General features: G+C 55.8%; 1 protein-coding gene across 1 annotated transcript; it reads right to left on the bottom strand.

The window, feature by feature from the left end:
* Positions 1 to 1829: 1829 nt before the first annotated feature.
* LHX5 (LIM homeobox 5) lies at positions 1830 to 11064 on the bottom strand. Its single transcript, XM_033837908.2, has 5 exons — positions 10892 to 11064; positions 8816 to 9039; positions 7857 to 8134; positions 6987 to 7152; positions 1830 to 3215 (listed from the first exon to the last, which is right to left on the bottom strand). Exons 1-5 carry the CDS (start codon positions 11062 to 11064, stop codon positions 2848 to 2850), a joined length of 1209 nt encoding a protein of 402 aa, XP_033693799.1. The 3' UTR covers positions 1830 to 2847.
* Between the last annotated feature and the right edge of the window lie 13861 nt (positions 11065 to 24925).

The raw sequence follows: 24925 nt of genomic DNA, 5'->3' as shown, positions 1-24925 counted from the left end.
TGTGTGTGTGTGTGTGTGTGGCAGAGGATGGGGATGAGGATTGAATCCAAGACCTATATTTCCTACACCTTGGCCACGGGTTAGATTGCATCTCTCCAATGTGGATGAAATGCCATTGTGAGCCCATTTCACGGTGGAGCAAACTGAGGCTCAAAAAGGTGATGCAGTGACCAGCCAGATAGTCTCCCAGACCCCAGGGCCCTTGTTCTGTTCTTCCCTCATCCCACTCCTAGGTGACCTCTGCTCCCAACCCTCCTAACTAACAAACACGCAGAGGAAGAGCCCCTGGGGAATTAGTCTCAAGTCCAGATCGTGACGCCAGAGATCACATCCCTCCTGGACTCTGGTTTCCGAAGCCACCCTCTGAGAGCTTGATAGGGCCACCCCAGGGTTATTCCAGGATCCCCTGACACAAGAGTGGGCCTCTCCCATGCCTGGTGCTCCCAGAGTTGTGAGCGTGCCAAGGGCAAGTCTATGCTCTGTGTCTATGTGTGCACGATCTCTAGTCTCAAAAAGAAAAAAAAAAAAAAAAGACTGGAAGGAAATGCATCCACCACTTTACTTGAGGTTCTGGGTGACTGCCTTCTCTTCCTATTGCTTATCTGAAATTTCTAGATTTTCCACAATAAGCAAGTAGCATTTGTCTGATAGAGATAAATACGCTGTAAGGAACGAAAAGGAAAAGCCAGGTCACCTCAAATGAATTCTTGTGATGTCCACACAAAAGGACAGATGAGGAAAACTCTTAGCATGTGCCCATTGGTGGTTCACTACCCACCAGTTCCTTGTCCCCCCTCTTTTCCTGCTGCTGCTAAAATGGGCAAGCTCCCCCGACCCTAAGCTTGGGCGAAAAGGCATCTAAACGCGGGACCCTCTTCCATCTATTTTTCTCTCCTCATCTGCTTTTCTCATCTTACAGTGTTTGAGCAGAAAGGAAATGAGGCATAGGAAGCCCTCCCTCCAGTCCCCACTTTTGAAAGTAGGGAAACTGAGGCAGAGAGAGGGAGGGACTTGTCTTTAGGGAGTGGCCTCAGGCCCATTAAGTCTCCTGGAGGACTCCCTTCCCTCATGCTGGTTTACCGATGGGCACACGCAGGCACTGCATAAGAACTGCAGGGCAAACAGCCTTGCTCTCCCTGGGGCATTTTCTGTCCTAATACAGCCTTGCAGATAACTAGCACTGGACCTACCAGCCTGTTTTTTTGTTTGTTTGTTTTTGTTTCTGCCACCTGGAATTACATGGGGGTGCAATTAGGAGTGAAGCTAGAATTCTTCTGGGGACAAACAAATCACACATCCATTCAGTCATCAAATATTTTGAAGGCCTACTATGTGCCAGGCTGGCTTGTGTTAGATCGGGGTATTAGGTAAAGCAGGGAGAGATGCTATTGGTGCATAGTAGCAGTCCAAAAAAAAAAAAAAAAGAAAAGAAAAAACATGACAGGCACCTTCCTTACCTGGTAATGGCCAAAAGACCCCCCTGCCACCCTTCTAGATGAGGAGAGGTCTTTGCACCCATCAAGTCTGTTTTATGTCAGAAACAGGAACCAGAATAGTTCCATTCACTCTGAGTGACTGAAGACAGGGGCACAACAAACAAACGAAACAGGAAAGAAAGAAAGAAAACCACACAGCACGGAGGGAAAAAGAATTTTTTTTATTAATCTTTCTTTTTAAAAAAGTTGATTTTTTGTGGGTTTTTTTGTGGGTTTTTTTGTGTTTTTTTTTTTTTTAGGTAAACCTCTTTCTGCTTCCCCTCCCTCATTCTGCCCACCCTCCTCTTAAAAATATAAAATGTCCAACCCCAGATAACTAGTGTACAATAAATAAACAGTAAACACAAAAACATACTTTATTTGTTTCTTCTTTATACAAAATAAGGAAACTAGAAGCGTTCAACTTCCAAAAAAGTATAATACTGTACATCCTGACCACCCAGCCTCCAGGACCCGGGCACGGAGGGTGGTCTGTGGACCAGGGCCCAAGAAATCTTGGCGCCTTGCCCAGGGGTAGCGCAGGGTGGGCGAGTGTTTGAGTCTGGCCTGGACCCCCGGGGTCAGAATAAATGTCAAAGGAAGGAAGAGGTGGGGGTCTGGCCCTGGGGCGCCGATGTCCGGACCGCCCCCCGCCCCTTCCTAGAGAAGCTGACCGTGATCCTCAAGATTGGCCACCAGGGGGCGCCAACGCGCAGGTGGCTGTGTCTTCCTCCCAGTGACACCCCCATCCAAGTGTGTTTCTCACTCTCTCTCTCCATCTTTTCTCTCTCTCTGGCTGGCGCTCTCTCCATCTTCTCTCTAACTCATTTTGCTCCCTTTCTTCTCTTCGATCTCTCTTTTTCTTATTTCTTTTTTTAAAGAGGGGAAAGCAGAGTGAGAAATAAGATTACAAAATGCCACTCGGATTGCAAGGAGGGGGAAAAATTGTCTCTGTCCCTTGGCTTCAGCCCTCTCTTGGTCCAAAGAGGTGCGGGGTGGTGGTGGGGGTTCGGGGGAAGTCTAGAGCGTGCTTGAAATCTCTTGACCCTCCGTATTCACTTTGGTCCCAAGAAATTGCTCGCGGCTGCCGAGGAGCGCTGGCGGAGGGCAGGGGGTTCCCGGAGAGTCCCAGGGGTGGATGCAGATGCGGGGGTCGGTACCCCTCCGCGCCCAGCCGAGAAGCAGCTGCCGGTTGAGTTCGGACTCGAGAGAGAGCCCCCGAGGGCGCCCCGCGCCGCGGCCGCGTCGGGCGCTTTGGTTTCGGGAGGCTGCGTCCCGGGCGCGGGGGTGGGGGGGCGTGGGGGGGTGGGGACGGCCGGGCGGGGCCCCAGGGCCGAGCGCGGGGGGCGGGGGGCGGCCCGGCCCGACGGCCTTACCACACGGCGGCCTCGTTGAGCTCGGGGTTGGGGTGCGACAGGGGTCCGCTGTAGCCGCTGGTGCCGCTCATGGGGAAGGGTGGGCTGGGGCCGCCGCTGAACACCTCGCCGGGCATGGGGTGCAGCGCGCCCGGCAGGCCTGGCTCAGGGCTCGGCGTGTCCGGGTGCGAGATCATGTCGGTGAACCTGGGGTTGTCGGCGGCGTGCGGGCCGGTGAGCGGCGGCTCCAGCGCGCCCAGCGGCGTCGAGCCGGGCCCCGAGGCGGCCAGGAAGCTCGAGTCGGCCGGGGACTGCGCCTGCGACGGCGGGCCGTGCGCGAAGAAGTCGTAGTTGCCTCCCGGCGCGTAGTAATCGCCCTGGTAGTCTGCGGACGGGACGGGGCGGGAGAGGGGAGAGTGAGAGATGCGAGATCGCCGAGGGACTCGAGGGACCCGGCGGAAGAGACTCGGGGGAGGGAACCCGGGGAGACGAAGGCCAGAGACGTGGGACGTGGTGGGGGCCACCGGGACAGGACGTTAACGGGGGACCGCGCGACACTGATTCGAGGTTAGAGAAAGACCCGTGGAGAGGCCTGCGGAGACCAAGGGAGGCCGGAGGGGCGGAGGACCAGCCCCGGAGCTCGTGCTGGGCAGAGAGACAACCAGAAGTACGGAAAGGCTACACTCAGGTGCCGGGAGAGGCTCAGAGACGATGCGGAACACACAGAGAGGTTCCTTGACAAAGAGAGACGGAGGGGAGACAGCGGTGGCGGGAGGCGCAACACAGTGACGATTCCTGACAGTGTCTTAGAGTTGGTGAGAGATACACAGAGAGCGAGAGTCACGATGACTGCCAGATAAGGAGACAGGGAGAGATCGGCAGAGGACAGGGTGAAAGGGGGTTGGAGAGGGGATGCAGCAGGGAGCCCCCAGACTCATAGTCGGTGTCAAGGCAAGAAAAGCGCCTCAGTCACCGAACCCACGGCTGAGCCGGAGACCCGGCTTTATGCGACTAAGGCAGAGACAGTCTAGGGGACGCAAAGAGAAAGATGAGACGGCCGTGTGGTTAGAGACACGGGAAAAACCCGGCAAGAGACCCAGGAACGAGACGGAAGGTCGGGAGAGACAGAGGCGCCCAGAGACGCGCGAGATGAGTCAGAGAGACGGCCAGAGACGCTGGGGCTGAGAGGCCGGCGAGAGGAGTAGGGCGGGGATGCAGGGGCGACGGACGGAGACCAGAACGCGAAGGGACTGAGATCGGCCCGAGACCCCGTCGGGAAGAAGCGCGGCCGGAGCACCGAGGGGCTGGCGAGTCGGGCCCCGGCCGCGGAACCCTGGACTCGGAGCGCGCAAGGCGGCTTCAGCGCCCTCTCCTTCGCCCCCTGCGCCCCGCCGACCTGGCGCGGCCCCGTGCCCCGCGTCTGTCCCGGTGAACGTGGGACTCCGACCGTTTGTCCTGGCCTCACCTGGCCTGGAACGGAGAAAGTTGAGGCCCAGACACTCGGGAGAGGGGAAGAGGATGAGAACACTCGCCGGGCCACGTCTAGAGTTCCCTGTGCCTCGGGTCCTCCAGGCTGACCCCGGGCGGGTTTGCCAGGACCCCAAGGTTTTGGAGTATTTGGGGACGTGGAGCTCTTTTGATAAAGTGATGATAGCTATGGGCTCTCTCTCCGGAAAAATGCACAAACGCGAATTTTGCCCACAAATTCAGGGAGCACAGGGGCTCCAGATGACACGCTCGCCCATTCTCAACAAAGTGTTTCTGCATCAACCGTGTGACCTCCTCCTAGAGCCCCCTTTCCTGAAGTCCTTCCGCATAGCATCTTCCCCTCCCCCTGGGTCGGTCCCGAAGGAGTGGGGTGTGGGAAGCCAGGAAAGGAGCACCGTGTAGCCCGCACTCGTGACAATAACCCGCTTTGTACGGCGGGAAAACCGGTGCGCCCGGAAGCTGGGGTCTCCTCTGCAAACCCACGCCTCCTGCTTAGTGTTGGGGGTCTGTGACCCGGGCGAGTTCTGGACGCCCCCTGCCGCCCCCTTCCCTCTCCAAACCCCCCCTGACATCAGTCCAAATGGGGAGTGTCTGGAGGCGGGCTTGGAGACGGTTTACGCCACAGCTAAAACGGTCGCCAATTACTTTTTAAAAACCACTCGTTCCATTCTCCCCGTAAGGGAAGAGAAAGGTTGGAAGCGGCGAATTTGGGGCCCCTAAGGGACGGGGATGGGGGACGGCCACGGCGCCTAGCAAGCCGGCTAGCCAGGGAGGGCCTCGGCCCCCGCGCGGAGCGCGCCGCCTCCGCCCATATGGCGGCCGGGCCGGAGGTAATTGGAACAAACGCCGTCTGAAAAGCGCACAAAAGCCGCAGCTGGGGCTTTGTCCGCGCTCCCACGGGGAGCCGCCGGCCCCGCCGCCCGGCCCCTTTCTCGCCCGCTGCCGGCCGCCGACGCCGGGATCTCCCAGCACGGATTAGGAGGGGCTGCCTCCCTGGGATTGGGGGGTCCGCTCCCCCCATTCCGGGGAAAGAGGGGCCCGCGTGTCCAGGCCGTCACCCCATCTAGCAGCCACGCGGGTAGAGGAGGCGGTGGGATTGGTGAGAGGCACACTGGTCCTGGGGGAAACCTTGGTTAATTACCCAGGCGGGGAAAAATTCCGGACTGGTACCGCCCCGCCAGCCTCCCTGCGCCGGGCGGAGATTTTGCGCTCAAGGAGCCAAAGATAGGTGAAGAGAGTTGGTGAGTAGAGGCCCCAGGACAAGTCCACCAACCCAGCTGCCTCTGGTGTCTGTAGCCCCCCAACCTGGGCCCTGCCATCTCTGTCTCTCCCGAAAAAGCACATCACCACATTTCATCCACAATTTCTGGGGCCCCTGGCCAGGCCAGAAGATCTAACCTCCCAGGTCTGCGGATGTACCAAGGCGAGTTATAGGGTTCTCTTATTTTCCCTTCTGGGTCTGCCTGGTCACCTGGCTCCTGGCCCTCCACATTGCCACCTCTCCCCAAACTGGGCTACTAGCCTCTGCCCCTCCTCCCCCAGGCTGGGTGGCACTGAGCACAGATTCCCCTCAGGCAGAGGCATTCCTAGGGGCTCCCCAAATCCAGAGGCTCTGGAATAGAAGGGGAAGGTGCCTTCCTAGAGTCCACAAGTCTGAAATGTGTAGGATGGTGATTCAGTGCAGTAGTGCCCCAAAACAACTGGGTCTCAAAAAAAACAAAAACCAAAAAACCAACAACAAAAACAAAAAACGAAAAACGGAGGTGAGGGAGTCAGAAGAGGTAATCCAGGAAGGAGAGTGAAGTAAGTTAACATAGTGGGGTGAAGGGAGGAGAGAGGAGGGAAGGAGGAAGGGAAGGGGTGACCTAAGAGGAGATTTCACCCAGGCCTGAGCATCGTAACACCAACCATGAAATTCCTCTGTGCAAAGCGGGCTCCTCGCCCTCTGCAGCCCCAAAGACAGAGAATGCATAACTGGGTTGGCTCAATCCTTGCCCATCCCAGCCCTGATGAACCCTGGTGCGCTTGAAGCTGAAGGGTGGGCGGGGGTCCTAGTCCAGGGCAACCGCCAGCATCTGGGCTAACCGGGCTGGATGCTGTGCACACAGTCCCCGTAGCCCAACAGGAGATGCAGACTTGGAAGACAGCAAGGGGGCAACCCCAGATGAATCCCGACCCCTCCATCCCTACTGCCGGTGTTGCCCTCCAGTGCCTGCTTTCCTGCTGGTGCCAAATACACCAGGCTGTGGGCCAGGGCAGCAAGGGCTGTGTATCAGGTTGGGATGCGGTGCATGCAGAAGTGCCTGACTTGGTATGACGCGTGAGAGTGCCAGCATATCTAGGCGGTGGGGTATACCTGTGCTGGTTACGGGTGACCATGTGTCTAGATGTGTGTCCCCGAGGTCTCTGAACTCCTGTGGTCCTGCATGGGTGAGTGTGTCACTGCTTTTCTCACGTGTTTATTATCTGTTGGTACCACTGCATGGTTGAGTGAACCCATGTGTCTGATTTTCTGTCCAGGAAGTATCTGCGGGTGAGTGTACCTGTGTTGATACGGTAGAAGGGAGGGAGGGGTCCAGGCGCAGCCTGAGATCACGGCTATCCGGCCCTGCACCCTCAAGCAGCATTGACCTAGGTGTGGGGCAGCGCGTCCTAGGAGGTTGCTTACCTCCGTAATAGGTGTACGGAGTGGACCCCAACATCTCAGACTCGTCCAAGCGGCCGCCCAACGGGCGCATGCGCCTCGGACTCCGGAAGAAGGCGTGTCTCCGGGCGCCCAGGGCGCTCAGCTGTTTCATCCGACGTTCTTTGGACCGTCGGTTCTGGAACCACACCTGGGACAGAGGAAGGGGTTGTGAACTCTGTTCCGGGTTCCCTTCTCTCCCTGCCCGGGCCACCCCCGCTGGGTCCTAGCGCCTCCTCCGCACCAAGAATGCCCTGAGCCGGGGGCCGGGCCGGATTAGACCAAAGGGGTGGAGAGGGGCCTCGGCGAACCAGCCAAGAATGAAGGATTTCGCGGACCCGAGGGGCGACTCATAAAGACTTGGGCTTCCTGGTCCTCGGCCCATCCGCGGCCTGACGGCTTTATAAAGGCCCGCCGCCCGGCACGGCTCTGGTCTCGGCCCCGCGACTCCCCAGCCGGGCTCTGGCCGTTTGTCTGTCTGCCCGCGCGTCGGGCGCAGGGAAGGAGCACGTGAAGAGCATCGCCTCCTTCTCTGCTCAGAGGACTGGAGGACAGGAAAGGTCCTGTCCTTTAAGCGAGGCTTAAAACCTTCCCTGAAAGGGGCGGGGGTGGGATTCAGAGATGTGAAGTGACCCGCCCAGATGACGCCGCCGGAAGCCAGCAGGGCTAGGCTGAATCTTTTGGCTCGGAGTGTGACCAGCCGGCCCCGATCTCCGGCGCACCGTCTGCCCCTAGAGCGGGCTCGGCGCGCTCCTAGCCAAGGAGGCTGGGTGGGAGGCTCCTCCGAGCTTCACAGCTCGCGGACGCAGCGGGGCTGCGGAGGGGTGACCCGGCCAGAGCCGACCCGGGCCGCACCTGGATGACGCGCATGTTGAGGCCGGTCTCCTGCGCCAGCTGCTCGCGGATGTGGCGCGTGGGCTTGGGCGTGGCGGCGAAGGCGGCCTTGAGCGTCTCCAGCTGCTTGGCTTTGATGGTGGTTCGCGGGCCGCGCCGCTTCGTGCCCGAGTTCTGCTCCTCGTTCTCGTTGTTGGCCGTCTCCTTGTCCGACGACGTCGAGTTGTCCGTCTCCTTGGGATCGTCCTGGAGTGGGTCCTGGAGGTCCGGGGACAAGCTGCGGTCCGTACAGGACGACACTGCGAGAGGACGGAGCGGGAAGGGGACAGGGTGTCAGCGGCGGCCCGAGACCTCTCCCGTCGGGTAGCCTGTTCCTGCAGGCTCAGGCCACCGCCAACCCCGGCGGGTTCCCTCCCAAAGCCGGCGACAGCCCCTCCCCCAGGGGCCCGGCGCCCGCTCACTCCCTCCAGGCGGGGCTGGGCCTTTGGAAGCGCCCTTCTCAAGCCCTCTCGGCACTTTTCAGCTAGTGCTTGGGAAAGGGGGAGTCGCGCTCTCTGGAGAGCCCGGCCTTCTAGGAGAGGGGACGGGAGGAGGGTACAGATGCCTTCCGGGCCGGGGATCTTCCTCTCCCTTCTCTCTTTCCTCGAGACCCCAATTAGTGTCCTACCAGGAGCTGAAAAGACTCGGAAAGGGGAAATTGTGCGGTTCCAAACTTGGGGAGGAGGGCAGCTTGGAAAAGGCTCCTGAACTGGAGGAGGGCGGGTTAGAGCTGGCAGTGTAGGCATCCTGGAAGGCTGGCTCCAAACGCTGACTCTCTTTCCCAGCCCCCGCACCTCCCCCCCACCTTGACCTGCCCGGCGCGAGTGGAGAGCTCTGAGCCGTGCACCGCGGGCACGCAGGGGGCAAAGGAGGGGAGCGCAGGCAGGCCTTGGCTGGAGGGCGCTGGGGCCTGGCCTGGGGAGGGGCAGGGGGCCTCCTACCTGAGTTGAGGCTACCCTCCTTGAGGCTGGACGAGCTCAGGTAGTCGTCCTTGCACACGAACTTGTTCTCGTCGATGACGTAGAGCTCCTCACCCGTGGACAGCTGCTTGTTGCAGACCATGCAGGTGAAGCAGTTGAGGTGGAAGACTTTGCCGCGGGCCTTACGCACCAGGTCACTGGGCGAGATGCCTTGCGCACAGCCTGCACACTTAGTGCCGAAGCGCCTGCGGACACAACAGGGCCTGTCGCCCAGGGCCAGCCCAGCGTCCCATCCTCCTGAAGCCCTGACCTCCCACCCTGCCCTAGCTTCTGAAAAGCCTCCGTTTCCACATCTGTCAAATGAGATCCCAATCCTGTCCTCCCTGGTCAGAAGGCAAGACGTGAGACAAATATCCAGGTCTGTTCTTGGGACTGGGACTGTCATGGCTCGGTCAGGTTTATTTGGACTCTGCTGGGCTTCCGGCAATGGGCGCCGCAGCCTTCAGCCCAGCAGACGGCCCGGAGCACCTCAAGAGGCGCCCCTCCCCCACCCCACATCGCTACCAGATGGGCCGGGGCTGCTCCTGGCAAACTCTGCTCTGGAGGTCGTGAAGCATTTAAAGCCAGGCAGGCCGGGTTTGGACCATTTCTCGGCTTTGCCTCCTGGATCCTTAACAGTCTGCTGGGGTCCAGGTAGGGCCAAGGAGCCTGGCTGTCGGGTCCTAGCGATGGAGCTGGGGGGAGCCCCTCTTCTGAGCTGAACCTTAGCAGGAAGGAGGGAACCTTCTGCTGGTCCTCAGGCAGGCAGCGGGAAAATGTGACCAGAAGGCGATCCCAAACCTGCCCGGCCAGAACACGGGCTCTCTCCCATGCCACCTTTTCTGTGTCCCTGGTCTAAATCCTCTTCTCTCTCCCTTGAGCGCTGGGAGAAGGCTGGCCTCCCCCGAAATGGATGGTGCAGACCGGCACGGGGAGGGGTGAGGTGCCGGGGGAGGGGGAGGGCGAGGGCCCAGGACGCTGGGGCCCCACGGCTCCTCGTACGCACGTCTCTAAACAGGGCGAATTTGGGTGACGTTGATGTAGTGAGGGCATTAGGAGCCATAAGTCACTTTGGGCCTTATCCGGCAGCGTAATTGGCCACATGCACCTTATCAAAAATCATTAGGTGCTTTGCAAGCACCACCACATTAGGGGCCTCGGGCCTCTGGGGCCGAGGAGTCTACACGTGTAAAGGCGCGTCTGACCTTTTCTCCTATTCAAGTTCCCTAGTGCCAGGTACTGGGGCCGGCGAGCAGCCTTTCTCCAGGGCGTTAATCACGCCCCCCCCTTCCCTCCACGCAGTTGGCGCTCACAAAGCCGGGGGAAGCGGGCAGGGCTGAGCTGCCAAAAGCCCCACAGCCTCCCAGGCCGACCTTCGGCGTTTCTCAGCTGGGAAAGTGAGGCTCAGAGAAGTGATCTGCTGTGCCCTGCCTGAGGGCGCCCGTGGGCAGCAAGGCTGGACTCCGGAGGTCCTGATTCCAGCTTCCATTTCATTTGTACTTTCAACAGAGGAGAAAATGTTTAAGGAGTTGGTGGGGGGAGTGAGGAGAAGATTCCCTGCCCCATCACCAGGGGAGGCCTTTCTGGCTGAGTCCCCTCAGGAGCTGGGAAGTTTCTGTTTGTCCAGAAGCACTCTGGGGGTCCCACCTGCCTGGAGCCCAGCTTCTGGACTCCGCACTCTGCCTGCCCCTAACTTCGCAAAAATCCTTAGTCTCTCCGAGCCTGGCTGGAAGCTTCCACCTTTGGGGTGGCCTCAGCTAGCAAGAGGCAGAGACGGATGGGCAGCAAGTTTGTCAAGCTTCCTCCCCCGGCCCACCACCGATCCAAGCTGGCCTGGAAAAGCCAGCTACAAGCAGCCCAGCAGCGTTCTTCTCACTCTGCCTGGGTTCAGGCCCTTGTTGGACCGAGGGCAGGAGGAGAGTGGTGGGCTCCCCGGCTCCCCATTGAATCTGGTGGGCTGGGAGGCTGGGATGGGTTTCGTGGTGTCCCCTTCCCCGGCGCCCCAGCGGAGCGCCTGCAGGGCGGGCGCTCGGGCAACAGGGCGGCGCGGCTTCTTACCTGAAGAAGTCATTTTTGCAGTAGAGCTTGCCCTCGCGCGAGAAGCACTTCTCCGAGAGGTTGGTCTTACACTCGCAGCACTGAACGCATTTGATGTGCCACGCGCGGTCCAGCACGTTCAGCAGAAAGCGGTCGAGGATGGGCCGCTCGCAACCAGCACAGTGCACCATCATAGCCCCGCGCCCCGGCGGCTCGGGCCGCCTTGCCCTCCCTTTGGGCCCCCGGCCCTCGGGCCCCCTGGCCCCGCCGCTGCTCTCCGCCTCTTCTCTTGGCCGCCGCCGGGCGAGTCCGGTCCGAACCAAGACTCAGCCGGTCAAGTCCTTGGGTGATTGCTGGCCTGGCGCTGGGCTGCCCTGGGCGGGGTGGGGAGTGGAGGCGTTCACAGCCTCATGCCCCGGGCCGCGCGCCCCAGTGTATCTTGGGTGGCCGCGGGCTTCGCCTCTGCCGAGCGGCTTTCCCGGTGGCGGAGGCGCCGGCACTTTCCCCCACTTTCAAGCGGTTCCTATCCTCATCTTTGTCTGGCCGCCGCCTAATTCGCGCATCCTTATTCAGATTTGGTGACGTGGCGAGGCACGTAGGGGGCCCGGCGGCCAATGGGTACGCGGTGGCCATGGCAACCTCTTAAATTTATAGCATATCTAAATTGGCTACAGCGTTGCGGTCCGGACAGAGCAAAAAAAACAAGGCATCAGTATTGTTGAGTATTAGCTTGTACCTGGTTCGGAGGCTAAGTAAGTATTTACCTTCCAGTTTGGGGCTTGGGGCTGGGGGCCGCGCGATCTGAAAACTGCGTCTTTCTTCTCTCTCTTCACACATATTTGGGGGGCTGGGGTTCGAAGGCCTAGTGGGAGGGGGACCTCTGCCCCCTTCACAATCCACGGAACTTGCAGAAGTTGCCCGAGGCCGGGATCGCGCTCTACGTCTGCCTCCTCTTTCCCAGCCCAGCCTGTCGTTTTGGACTCCCCCATCCGCGCACCCCTGGGGTCAGCGCCCTGGAGCTGCGGCGGCGAGGTTCTCGGGACTCCCGGAGGCGGCACCGGCTTCCTTTGTCATATGCGGGGGCTGGGGCCCAGCCCGGCCTTTCTCAGGGAGAGGGAGAGAGAGAGAGAGAGAGAGAGAGAGAAAGGCCGAGCAAGCCCAGACCCAGGTTGGCGGGGGATGTCCTCTGGCCCGGTCTCAGACCGCGGAGTTGTTTCCAGCCGGAGCGCGCTGGCCACGGGGCTCGGGGGAGATGTGGGGAGGGGGAGATCCAGGATGCACCGGTCTTCCCGAAGCCAGCTCTGAAGTGATGTTCACCGCGTCTCCGCTTTCCTCGCTGCACCTTCCAGATCCCGGGTCAGCCAGTCGGGGCGCCGCGGTGAGTGGGTAGCGCGGCCGAGGAGGGTACGCTGGAGATTGTGCGGGGCGCTGTTTGCACACGCTGGGCGTCCGGGCGGAGTGTGCAAGTTCGATCCATCATAGGAAGCAGGAAGTGCCATTCCACGGGGCTCGGAGGGTGTGTGGGGCGTTCGCAGGTGTGTGTGGAGGGGGAATGTGACTGGTGGGGGGAGGGAGAGGGCCATGCCTCCTTTCCCAAGGTGCCAGCCCAGCGCCTGACCGGGGTGCTCTAAGTTAGGGAGGGCAGGCAGGCAAAGTGGGAATTTTCCCTTCCCGGTCCAGGAAAGAGGGCTAACGGGGTCTGTAGGGCCTGGGCCCACAGGCTGGGGGCCAGAGGAGCATGTGTGTGCGCTAAGGCTCGCCTGTGGATGTGTGTTTGGGTGCATTTGCTGAGTTTGTTAGTATACATTTGCTGTTTGAGAATCCTGTTTTTGCCTCTCTTTAGAGTTACTCATGAATCAATCATGTGAATACGTTTTGGCACGTGTATTTTTGTGTGTTTGTATCTGTGCATAGTTCTGCTAGTATTTGTGTGTATTAGTCTGTGCGGTCCTGTTTTTGTTGGTCGGTGTGTATATATATATATATATATGCATACGTATCTGCAATCACATGAATGTGATGGTGTTTGCCTGTGTGAGTGTGCATCTGTGTAAGATTATTTGTACAGGTGTGTGGTAACATTGATGTGAAAGTGGACTTTGAGACGTCGGAATCGCGTGCAGGTGAGCGTGCGTGTATGTGACTGACTGAGCCGGGCTGGCTGTGTTTGTGAGTGCAGAAGTTTTTGGATCTGTGTTTGTGGGCCAGTCATTACGTGTGTGTCTGCATGTATGTATTTCTGCAGATAGCAGTAGTTTTGGTTATGTGACTCCTGTCGTGTTGATTTTTGAGGGGAGGTGTATGTTTGCGCGTGCACTTCTAGCGTGCTTGCCTTTGTAGATTTGAATGGGAGCACGATTTGTGAATGCCTGTATTGGGGCAGTTGGTGGAGGCGCAGAGATGTTCCCTTTCCCCCCTGGTTCCTGTCCAGACCTCCAGCTTCCCCCCACAGTCCACAGTTTCTGTGTGAAGTGATCTGGCTTCTGACAGGGAATTGACAGGTGCTGGTCACTGGGTGGGGCATTGACCCAGAAGCTGGGCTTCTGAAAAGGAGTCCCCGGACCGGGCAGCTTCTGCTGTTACTCCAACCTCCAGCTTGCCGAGCAAGGGACAGGTGTGGCTGGACGGAGCTCGGCTCGGCCAGGAAGAAGCAGGCCGGATCTTGTCTGGTCTCCCAGGCTGGGCTGGGAGAGCTCCAGGAGCCCCAAATGAAATCAATTGCAGTTTCTGGCAGTGCCTGGCCCTGCCCTCCTGGGGTGTGAAGGGTCCTTGGGCTCAGACAGGGCAGGGACAGAGAAGCAAGAACCTGAGAGGAGAGAGGCACCCGGGCTCCAAGTGGAGGCGAATTGCGCTGCGTACTTGGTCTTTGTCTCGCTGGGGTTTCTTCCTCTCTCCTGAGTTCTCTTCACTTCATTTCCTTTCTGTCTCTCTTTCTTGTGTTCAGCCTCTGTTCTTCTTCTGTTTCCCTTTCCCGCTGTTGCCCCATCGCTTTCTTTTTCGGTTTCTCTGTTTTTATTTCTCTGCCTCTGCCTCTCTCTGGGCATCCAAGTCCAGCATCTGGCTCAAAGGCTGAGATGAAGGATTCTCACTGTGTTCCAGGCGGATTTTGGGGTGTGTGTGGGGAACTACTCTACAGTCATTAAAAGCTGGCATCTTTTAATGGGCTTCTCCCATAGATGGGAGGCTTCTCCCTCGCCCTGGACTAGGTGCGCTGAGCCTAGCTGCCACCTCCACCCCCAAGTGGGTATCTGAAGAGCCGGGTCTGCTGTGTCTTTCTAGCCCCAGCTCTGCACACCACGCTGGCTGCTGGGTGCCTGTGTGCCAGGCTCCCTCTAGGACAAATTCACCCACCCTCACCTCCTGGATGTGCTTAAATGCCAGTGCACAGCCTGGCCCCAGCTGCTGCCGTGCCAGGCCGGGGAGGTAGGAGGAATGTGGGCAGTCTCAGAGAGCAGCTCTGAGCCTGGATGCGGGCGAGTCACCCGGGGCTGGATGCCCGGTGGCAGGAGATGAGGTCTCTGCTTCCAGAAGCCCTGGCCTGGCCTCCTCCCTCCAGTAGCTGAGCTTACGCATCCTGTCCAGGTCACAGACCCTTGGAATCGCCCTGGGAGCCTCAGCACAGCCCACCCTCAGTCCAGAACCCCCTCGCTCCAGCCCAGTCTCAGGGGATACTGCTTGGCCCTTGTCAGCCCTCCACCTTCCAGGGCGCACAGCCTCCGAAAAACGCCAGCAGACCAACTATTAAACGAATTATCCCTCCCTAACAGCGCTAACAGATGGCGACCAGGCAGCGAAATCCCCTCCTATATGTAACTAATAAACCGCTTGTGTCTTAACAGGGTAATGCATGGAGACGCAATGTCACTTATACAAGATGTTGATGGAATTTACTATATAAAAATCTTCCTCCTAGAGTAAAGAGTATCAACATTACAACTCGACAGACGGCAGCGGGATAAGTAAAACAGACAAAAGACAAACAAGATAATAATCTGTTTCCAATCACTTAAGCCCTGTAGAGTTAGTAATATGCGGTTTGCATATTCCCCCTTGAGTTCGGTAATTAATTACCGGCGCGGAGGCACACAGCCGCTCGGGGTGGGAGTTTCGAGGCACGCTGAGCTGGGGATTGGGGCGGGGTGCGCCTTTCCCGACTTCTGCAGCCTGGGACACGGGGCAGCGGCCGGAATGCGGACTCTTCTGGGCGTTTGGAGCCGACCTTCCCGCAGGTCGTGCAACACCTCCCGGCTCCTCACCGGACTCTCCAGACTGGGGAGATTCTGCAGCCGAGCAGAAACGGGGGCTTTTCTGGCGGCCAGAGTATCTCCCTTCGCCCCATCTGAACACAGCCCCTCCCTTTGAATGGACTGGAGTGGCCTGCTTTCTCGGGGAGCGCGCGCGTTGGGGGGACCCGGGAAGCGCGCCCCTCGCCCTCGTCTCCCCGTGGTCTCTTGGGCGACTCAGCCCATGCTCTCCCGAGACTTCCATCATTACCGCCCCCCACCCAACACGCACACTCCCCCCTCGCCCCCCCCCCGCCCCCGCCCTTGCCGGAGCCAGCGCGGCTTTAACATTAAACAAACGCAGCGAGCGCCTCAGAGCTGAGCTCTCGGCCGGGTCTGCGCGGCGGCGGCGTTACAAATTGTAAATTTAAATTGCTCGCCGGATTCATTACCTCCCCTCTTTGATTTCAGCCAGCCGTGAAAAATTATACTGGTGTACCACTGAGAAACTGTTTTGCCGCAAAGAACCCGCGCCTAATCACTGGCTTTCTCCCTCCGACAAAAGTGTAATTATTTTGTTTGGGGTGTAAATATAGGCCGCGCTGCGCACACATACTCAGCGTCCCGCCGCGCCGCCGCGAGGAATCGGCCCCCGGGTAGGAGCGGGCGTGGAGGCTGGGCCCTACCGCCCGGAGGCCGGAGAAGAGCGGCTGGCTTGGCGCTCCGGAGAGACCCAGAGAGCCGAGCCGGCAGGTGCAGTCCACGGTCCCTGCCCTCGGGAGTTCGGGTTTGCCCGATGATCCCCGGACCGTGTGCGCCCAGGCTGGCCTGGGTGGACGTCCACCGGGTGCGTCGCGTGGATCGGGGCGAGGGCTTGGGCCTAGGCATCCGGGCAGGGATGCAGAAGGGACTGGTGGGGGAATGGGAGTGAGGGGGCAGTGGAAGAGCTTTCTGGGATACCCGCGGGGGCGGCCAGCTGGGGGCAGCCCCGAGTCCAGGCTGGGAGAGTGTGCGGGCCTGGGCGTCCCCACCAGGGCAGGACGTAGGCTGAACCCTGGAAGGCAGGGGCGACGAGGCCAGTGTGTCCCCTCGCACTCTGCTGTGGACTGCTTGGTTTCCAGAACATCTCTGCGGGGCGCAGGGCCTTCCTGTCAGTTGAATCGTGCGCGGCTTAATTAACGGTCTCGTTAACTGGGCTGGCCCGACCTGGAACGTTTAATCAAAAAGGCAGGGAATCCCTCCCCTCCCCTCCCTCCCTCCCTCCCTTCCTTCCTTCCTCCCTCCTCTTTCCTTCATCTATTTATTCATCCATCAACAATGGCAAAGCTTCTTCCCTCCTTAAACACCCCCTCCCAGCGCTGGGGAGCGAGGCTCTGAGTCCCCAGTCCAATATCTGGGGCGGGACTTTAAGGGGCCTGAGGGGCGTGAGCGGGTGGCAGGAGCTGGGCAGCACTGTTGTGTTCGGTGGCTTTGGGACAGGCACTGAGGCCAGAAGGCGTGGTCAGCTTCATGGGGCAGAGGCTGGTGGGAGTCTGCTGCAGAGCCCTACGAGCCACCAGGGCCAGGCCCGGCCAGTGTTTCTGGGTGGGAGCAGGTTGGAGGCCAGCGGCTGCTCGCACTTGGCCGTTCGGGGAGATCCAGCTCCAGAGTGAATGGGTGTGTGTGTGTGAGCGCTGGCCAGCTTAGAGACCTGGCTGGTTGGGGCCAGGGTAGGGTGGAGCATGGTGTCCCCTTTCTCCTTCCAGCAAGACACCCCTTCCTGGAATGCATCTCTCAGAGGCCCCACCCATCAGGCTGCCCTGCCAGCTCCCGCAGGCTACATCACTCTCTTCGGTGCTGCAACCCAGGGCCCAACTTAGGCAGCAGTCGCAGGGAGGGTGCAGACTGGAGCTGATCCCTGGGGGCCCGAGGGGGGCCCGGGGAGGACAGAAGGAAAGGTGCGAGCCAGTCCTCCAACTTGTGGGGGGCAACGCTGACTCTTTGTTCAGAGAGGGAAAACCCCATACTTTGTGCAGAGCTGGAGGCTGCCCCGACCGCTGCCCAGTGAGGCTCAAATCCTAGGTGGCCAGACTAGCCGAGGGTTTGAGCTGAGAGCCGCTGGCATCTTCCGCATTCTCGCCGTGGCGGTTTAGCCTGGACGGCCGCCCCAGCCCATTGATGTCCGAGAGCAGGCAGCTCTAGGGCGCGTGGGGTTGTGGTCATGGCCTCTCTGGCCCCATTGAGGTAACCGACGGTGGAGGCCATCACCGGAGCTCCGGGAGCTGTTTTTAAGAAGATGCTTGCAACTCTGCTCCACCTCTGGAGCCCAAATGGGGAGCGCTAACCTCCAAATTCAGCATCCCGCAGACTGTCTAATTATCCTCCCTCGACTAGCTAGCTAGTCTGAGTTTGAGTCTGTATCTTGCTTCCCCTTTCTTTTATCTTGGTCTTTTCCGTGGTCTCGATAGCATTTCTCTTTCTCTCTCTCGTTCCCTTTCCGGCTCTGGCTCTCTACCTCCTTCTCCTCCTTTCCCCATTCTCTCCCACCTCCTCTCCGCCCCCCCCAATATCCCACCTCCTTTTTGTTAGCCTAATATGGGTTCCTTTAGAAATCGCCCAACTTTGGCAGCCCGCGCGCGCTGTGTTTGTGTGTGTGTGTGTGTGTGCGTGCGCGCGCGCGTGAGTGTGTGTATTTCTCGGCTGCTAATGATTGTGTGTTGATAGAGCAACGCAGTGGCCTCATTAGCCTTTGTTTAGAAGGTGTTAAAAGGGAAATCTGCATCGGAAAGCCGCGGTTTACACGGCAGCCTGGCTGAACAACGCGCTGGAGCCGGCTGGGGGGTGGAGGGGCTGCCCACCGCCCTTGGACCCCGGGAGGGGGGAAGGGCTCCGGGAAGGCGACCCCCAGCACCTTCCTCCCAAGACGAGTATGTTTACCCTGCTGCGCGCCCCTCTGTTCCTCGGGGACCACAGCGGGGATCGCGCTTTCTCTAAAACTCCTTTGAGCTGCCCAACAGTGCGCGGTGGCCTTTCTCCTCCGTTTCTTGGGGGAAGAGGAGGGGAAGGGCAGAATGCTGTTCCGAAAAAAAAAATTCCAGGGATTTTTTGAGGCGGGGGGCGGTGAGAGGTCTTATTTTGGAGGTGAATACCAATGAGTCCGCGGCGGCTGGAGCTGGGCTCCGGGTCTTTGGCTGGTTGGTTTGTGGCAATATCGCTGCGGCCTGGACGCAGGTGTGGAGGCCCCAGGCATTAGAAAGTCTGCAAGAGTTCTCTTTCTTTCCTCCCAACAAATTGGCAGACGGACTGAGGAAGAGTCTTCTTCTCGTGGTTAGACTCATTCCTAAACTTCCCCTGTGTACCCCTACCCTAGGGCTCCTTTAGGGAACGAATTCCGTGAGAGTACATCGTAGCTTGGCTGGCCGACTTCTCTGAAGGTTGGCGGAAGCGCATAACTTTATTGACCATGGGCTGGAGTGTGTGTCTCTGTGTGTTTATGTATGTGGTTGTAGGATTGGGAGAATGACCGTCACACGCGCGGCATTTCCCACTCCCTCGGGGAAGCAAGGTTTCAGGCAGAGGAGAACGTGAGAAGAAATTCTTTTTATTCTGGCTTCTACGAAGGGGCCCATAAAAAAAAAGAGAAAGAAATATTTTGAGAGGCCTCTGTGGGTGAAGCTTGTTGAACTCGGAGAAAGACGCCTTTCCTGGAGAAAGGGAGAAAAAACTCTGCGGAATTCCAGCGGCGGGATGTACAGTCTCCGATCAGAGCATAATTCATTCCTTTTTGCTGGGCCTTGGTTGCATGGGAATCAACCCTTTCTCATCTCTCTGACTTCCCTCTCTGAGCTTCGGTTTCCCCTCCCTTGGATTTGATGCTGCGGGTCTTGGGGTCTGGGTGGTCTTGCGTTTTCACAGCCCCGTATACCCACGATAAAACATTAGACATCGCTATTTCCCCCCTCTTTGGTCGAAGGCTAGGCTAGGTGTTGTCTGGGGACAGATTGTGGGCGGCTAGGGCCTGGGGCAGTGACAGTGAAACGAATTCCAAACCTAATCTGAACTCGCCATGTGAACTTCCCTGGCCCCCAACGCTGTGTAGACAGAAGCAAGGTTCCGCGTGAAACCAACTTAAAATCGACCGCCGTAATGCAGTGGGATGGGATCAGGGCCGAGTTCGGACGATGCGGGGAGAGGATGAGAAAACCTCTACCTGTCCGCTCTGGTCTTTCTCTCTTTTTTCCCGAAGCAGGTTTGGCGGAGAAGGCAGCGGGTGCGCCCCCGGTCGCAGGCTGGCTACGCGCGGGCGCGGGAGTTTGGACCAAGACAAAGACGGGAGCTGTCCGCGGTGCTGAACCTGACGCGCCGCCGCGAGGGCAAATGGGCTCCTGTAACCCGCCCTCTCCTCCTTTACGCCCTCGTTCTAGCTCTCCTTCACTCTGTGATTCTTGTCCTCTCCTGCGTTTATTTCCCCTTTTTGTTTTTCCTTAGAACTAGCGTCCTGTACACAGATGTGTGTGTGTGTGTGTGTGCGTGTGTAATCAAAGAACAAAACAATTGATTAAAAACGGTGTCTTCTCCTTTCTTCCCAAATAAATGATGAAAGAAAGGTTTATTGAAAATGTACTCTAAAGCAGATACAAACAGCTATCCCGACCCCTAAAGAAGTGGAAATTCATGCTTAAAACAATAGATACAAATATCCTGAATCTGTCCTTTGCTTTATTCTGAAGAAGAGGTAAGGGGTTTAGAATATTTAATTCCAGGAATATCATATCCTTGGCATCTTAACTTCTTGAGTGGGAAAATATAAGAGCTGGGAGGATTGGTGGTCAAATATGAAGGTGAACAGGCTAAGGAGCTTGCCTGTGAGTCAATAGATGGCTTAGGAGGGTGAAAGTGATGGACATTAAGTTGCCTTAACCCTTTGAGGAAAAGATGAGATCTGTAAGGATAACAACCTTCTGGATTATTAACAGGGAAACGATTCCCTTTGAAAGTTTGGGTACAAAAGTGTTAATCTGGTTCTTCATTTTCTAAATGTGCGCGGTGTTATCTAGACTTCTGGCATGGTGTATAACCAAGCATTGATTCCTCCGCTCATATCTGTATGCAGCACTTGTCTAAAGAAGTTTGCGCAGGGGAGAAAAAAATTACCTACTCCCTCGAAGGGGGGCACACCCATTTTAGTGCACACAGAAGTATTATACACAATCCCTCTGGCGTCTCATAGATACACTGCCTCCCAGAGAGCCCAGATGCCCTAGGGCCACCTCTTTATTTGGTCTTCTCAGCACCCTCCAAGCCTCCCCACCAGCTAAGCCCCGTTGTCAGCATCACCAATACCTATGGAGAGGGGTCCCTGAGAATTCAATGGAATAGATTCATTCCTTTCCCCACCTGGACATTCTAGAGATAATTTGCCCATAAAGGAAGAGGAACTAGAATTCTCAAACGAGAGGGATTTGTAATAAGAGGTTGCATTTTGGGATTGAGGTAATGGGACCCCAGTTCTTCCACACCCTGACTGTTATCTTCTCACCAAAACACTCACAGATCTTTTATTAAGGCCAAAACAGTCATCCCTTTGGATCATATGCCTTTCAACCTCTTGGAATGCAGAACCTCATCATGCCAGGAGAGAAACCCTGCCCTTGGGTGGGTGAAGGAGAAATGAAAAAAAAAAAGCCACTTATTGAATTACCGTTATGTACATCTGATTCCTTAGTTTTCATTGCAACTCTGAAAAGTGATAGATATTTATCATGGCTTCATTTTACAGGTGATGAAATAGAGGCTCAGAGATGTTCATTAAGTTGCTTATGGTTACACAGTGAAGACCTGTGATTTTAACCCAGGTCTCATTGGTTATGGGGCCCGTGCTTGCTCTAGGGGGCCACACTGACAGTTATACAGGGGATATTCCAGTGGTTACTCTGCTAAGTTTCTTTAGTACAATCCCTTTGGGTTTCCAGGCCATTATGGCCCATGATCTGGATTTGGAAGTTGGTTTAAACCTTAAATGTGAACGCAAGAAATTAGAATGAAGAGGAAACAGGACTCTTCCTTCATGTGGGTTGGGTGGGTGTTTCACAAAATAAGAATAGTTTTCCGTGAAAAGCGTCCTGGACCATCTCCTAAACCCATGCCTAAGAGTCATTCTTGATTCCCCCTTTCTCTCCTGCCTCATATCCAATCCAACAGCAAGTTCAGTTAACTCTGCCTCCAAGTATGTTCCAACCAATCTACTTCTCATCTTCTTCTCTGTTATCACCCTAGTCTAAGCCGACATCATCTCATCTGTTTTAGAGCAGTAGCCTACTGACTGGCCTCCCTGTTTCTTCTATCCTTGCCCTCCTCTGCCATCACATCTTGTCATTCTCCTGCTTTTAACTCTCCAACGACTCCCCAATGCACTTAGAATAAAATCCATATTCCTCACCGCGATCTGCAGGGGCCTTTGTGATGGGCTCCTGCCCACCTTTTGTAACACTCCTCCTCCCCTTCAGTGCCCCACCTTGTTTAGCCTCACACACACCTAGTTTTTCTCACCTAAAGACCTTTGCACTTGGTTTGTCCTTTTACCTCCAGATCCTTACAAGATTGGCTGTGTCTTGTCACTGAGGTCTCGGCTCAAATGTCAACTTCTCAGGAGAAGTCTTTCCTGACCATCTGATCTAAAAGCACCCCATCCCCAGCGACTCTCTAGTCCACCTCTCTGTCTGTTTTCTTTGTAGCCCTCATCAATACCCAGAATTATCCTATTTATATGTTTAGGTGCATATTGTCTATCTTCCTTAATAAAATATTAGTTCCATGAGGGTAGAGACTGTGTTTGTCTTGTTCACTGTTGAATCCCCAGCGCCCAGCTCAGTAACTGGAACATAGCTGTTCAATACGTATTTGTTGACTGAATGAATAATGAAGGAGTAGTACACAGACGACGAGAGAGCTACAGAAATGAATGGAGATGGATGGGCAAAGCTGAGAAGGGACTGAACTTTATTTGCCTATCTTCTGGGCTCTGCAAATGGAGCTGCTGGCTGGGTGGGTTCCCAGCTTGGAAAAAGGAAGTAAGAAAAGTTTGCCCAAGGACCCCAAGGGGGTGTAGTCTTTGCAGACTAGATATCGAGTCAGGATGGAGAAATGGACCTTTGGCCTTGGAGAGTGATTTTTATTTGCTCTTGTTGGGTCTGAAACCTTCACTTGGTTACAAACAAAAGGGTGATAATGGAAAAACACAGCAAACCAGGAATTTGTCTAAGTTACAAAATCTTTTTCTTTCTTTCTTTCTTTTCTTTCTTTCTTTCTTTTTTTTTAAATCTAACCAGTCCTACTTGCAGGGAAAGTAATACAGTGTTGTGTTATCAGTTCAGACTCTGGAGCCCAATTCCCCAGGGTTAGAATCTGGCTCCGCCGCTTACAGGCTGTGTGATATAGGGCAAGTCATTTAGCCTCTCTGTTCCTCAGTTTGCTCATCTGTGGAATAAGGATACAGGAGTATGCCTGTCTCAGAGAGTGGCCATGTGGGATTGTTTTAGTCTGTTTTCCTTGTGTCAGAGTTTGGTATAAGAGAGGAAAAGGGGAGCAGAGCATGTTTGGGGATGTGGGTTTGGGGAGGTGATGGGGCAAAGAGACTGAATTACAAAGGGAAAAAGATGAGACTCACCTTCAAAAATCTCATTTTCTTCTTCAAGAGCTCTTCTCTTGTCTGTCAAGGTAGAAGAGGGTCTGAAATTAGAGGGTTTGGCTGAGTCCTAACTCCAATGTTGACCAGCTCAGTCATGGCAGGTAGGAACTCTCAGCTTCTCTGAGCCTCAGTCTGCTCATCTGTAAAGTGGGGCAATAACTGTGCCTGCCTCATAGGGTTTCCTGGAGCACTGGGGGAGATGTTCGGGAAACTGGAAAGCAGTAGACGGCTGCTGTTACGGGGCCTTATTCGGTTGTGGGGGGGAACTAATTTCTTTATCCTTTACAAAGTGTCTCCTTGAGCTGGTTAAAGTGAATGAATCCATTTTGTTGGGCCCTGGAATAGATAGAGTAGGAGATGAGGGTTATCCTCTTGGAGAAAGGGGTAAATAATTATGTGCTTGGAGTCATTAAAGGGCCTTCCAATATCCAGTCCCAGAGCTGGAGCTGGCCCTGCTTCCGACAGAGCTGGCTCCCAGAGGCATTATCTGGGCCACTGTGGTCACTGTCACCCTTCAGTGGGAACCATCCTTTACATGCTAGAAGTGCTCTACTAGATGTGTCTCCATCCCATGATGGCCAATGTCACTAGATGTTAAACGCGCTACTGGAATGTGACTTTAAGGTAATTCTCCGGGCCAACAATCCTTTTGTTAAGTTAATGATCACTCCCTAATCTGTAAGCATTAAAAAGTCATTGAATCTTTTGAGGTGCCGGATCTTTTGCTATGGAGTGAGATGATTCATAGAAAACACAGCATCTTTTGGCATTCTCAGAACAGCGCTAGGACCGAGGGGCTGTTATTAGCCCCATTTCACAGAGGAAGAAAGGAAGACAGGGGAGTCACACAGCTAGGAAGTGTCAGAGCCTGCCCAGCGTTGTTCCCGGATCTGATGACTGACCATGATGTAAATGTACCTTTCCTTTTTTTTTTTTTTTTGTAATAGTTTTAAACAGAAACTGTCACAATATAATATGGACTGTCTGTAAAAGCCTTCTGTAGAGGGATGCAAAAATATTAGTTGTGAATAGAGCAGAAATACTTAAAATGGGGCCCAGCCCTGAAAGCCATACTTCTTTCAATGTGTTTCCCCTGTTGGTGTACCTAACAGACACATAGTTGAAAAGATCACATAATGATGACACTAAAGAGGGACGGTGTCTCCATTTCTCAGAGTACCTTCCAAGGCAGTTTTCATTCTTCTTCTTGGGTTCTTCTCCCTTTGGCTGACTGCATACATCTCCCATTTTTCACTCAGCATTCTCGTGTTGCCCATCCTTACTGGAGACCCCAGGAGTTGGTAAGCTTGGTGGGGGGCCGGGGTTGAGGCTGGGCCATATTCATCCCTGTCTCTCCCTTACCCACTCCTTCTCATGGTTGTCTTATATCAGAAGGTTTTGATAAAGGTGTTCTGAGTGAGTGAATGAATAGTCAGGTGACCCTAAAGCATTTTGTCCCCCAGCATTTGTAACGACCCCGCATCATAATTCATCTGCTGATACAAATAGATCAGGGTTTATCCACCTTGGCACTCTGTACATTTCGGGCTGGGTAATTCTTCATTGGGTGGGGGGCTGTCCTGTGCATAGGCGGATACTTAGTGGTATCCCCAGCCTCTACCCACCAGATGCCACTAGCGCTTCCCACTGCAAGTTATGACAACCAAAGTTGTCTTTAGATATGTCCTCTGGGGTACAAAAATCATCCCTGCTTGAGAACCTCTGATCTCAAACCAGATCTGCCAGACTTCTTCAAGACCCAGGATTCCAGAACCTACCCTTTTTCTCCTTGAACAAAACACAGTGATACTGAGCCTCTGCTATGGACCAGACCTGTCCTGGGTCTGGGTGGTGGTGTTTATAAAGGTAAATTATATGTATGCAAAAAGTCTTCCTTCATTTGCTCGTTTGATAAACATGTGTCGGACTCCTACTGTGTTAGAGGCTGCAGTTAGCATGTGAACAAGCACCCCTTTTCCCCTGGCTCCTAAACTTCTCTCAACCTAGCAGGGGAGACCTGCCATCAACTTGAATTTCCACACGATGTCTACATGTGACTATGGACACATAGGAAGAGTAAGAGCTCTGCTGCCTGTTCGCTTGTTCATTCATTCATTCATTCATTCATTTCCCACAAAATGTATCAAACTGGGTGCTTTGGGCTTA

The sequence above is a fragment of the Tursiops truncatus genome, chromosome 13 (assembly GCF_011762595.2).
Source record: "Tursiops truncatus isolate mTurTru1 chromosome 13, mTurTru1.mat.Y, whole genome shotgun sequence".
Classification (NCBI taxonomy): Eukaryota; Metazoa; Chordata; class Mammalia; order Artiodactyla; family Delphinidae; genus Tursiops; species Tursiops truncatus.
This window is presented reverse-complemented; position numbering and strand designations above follow the sequence as displayed.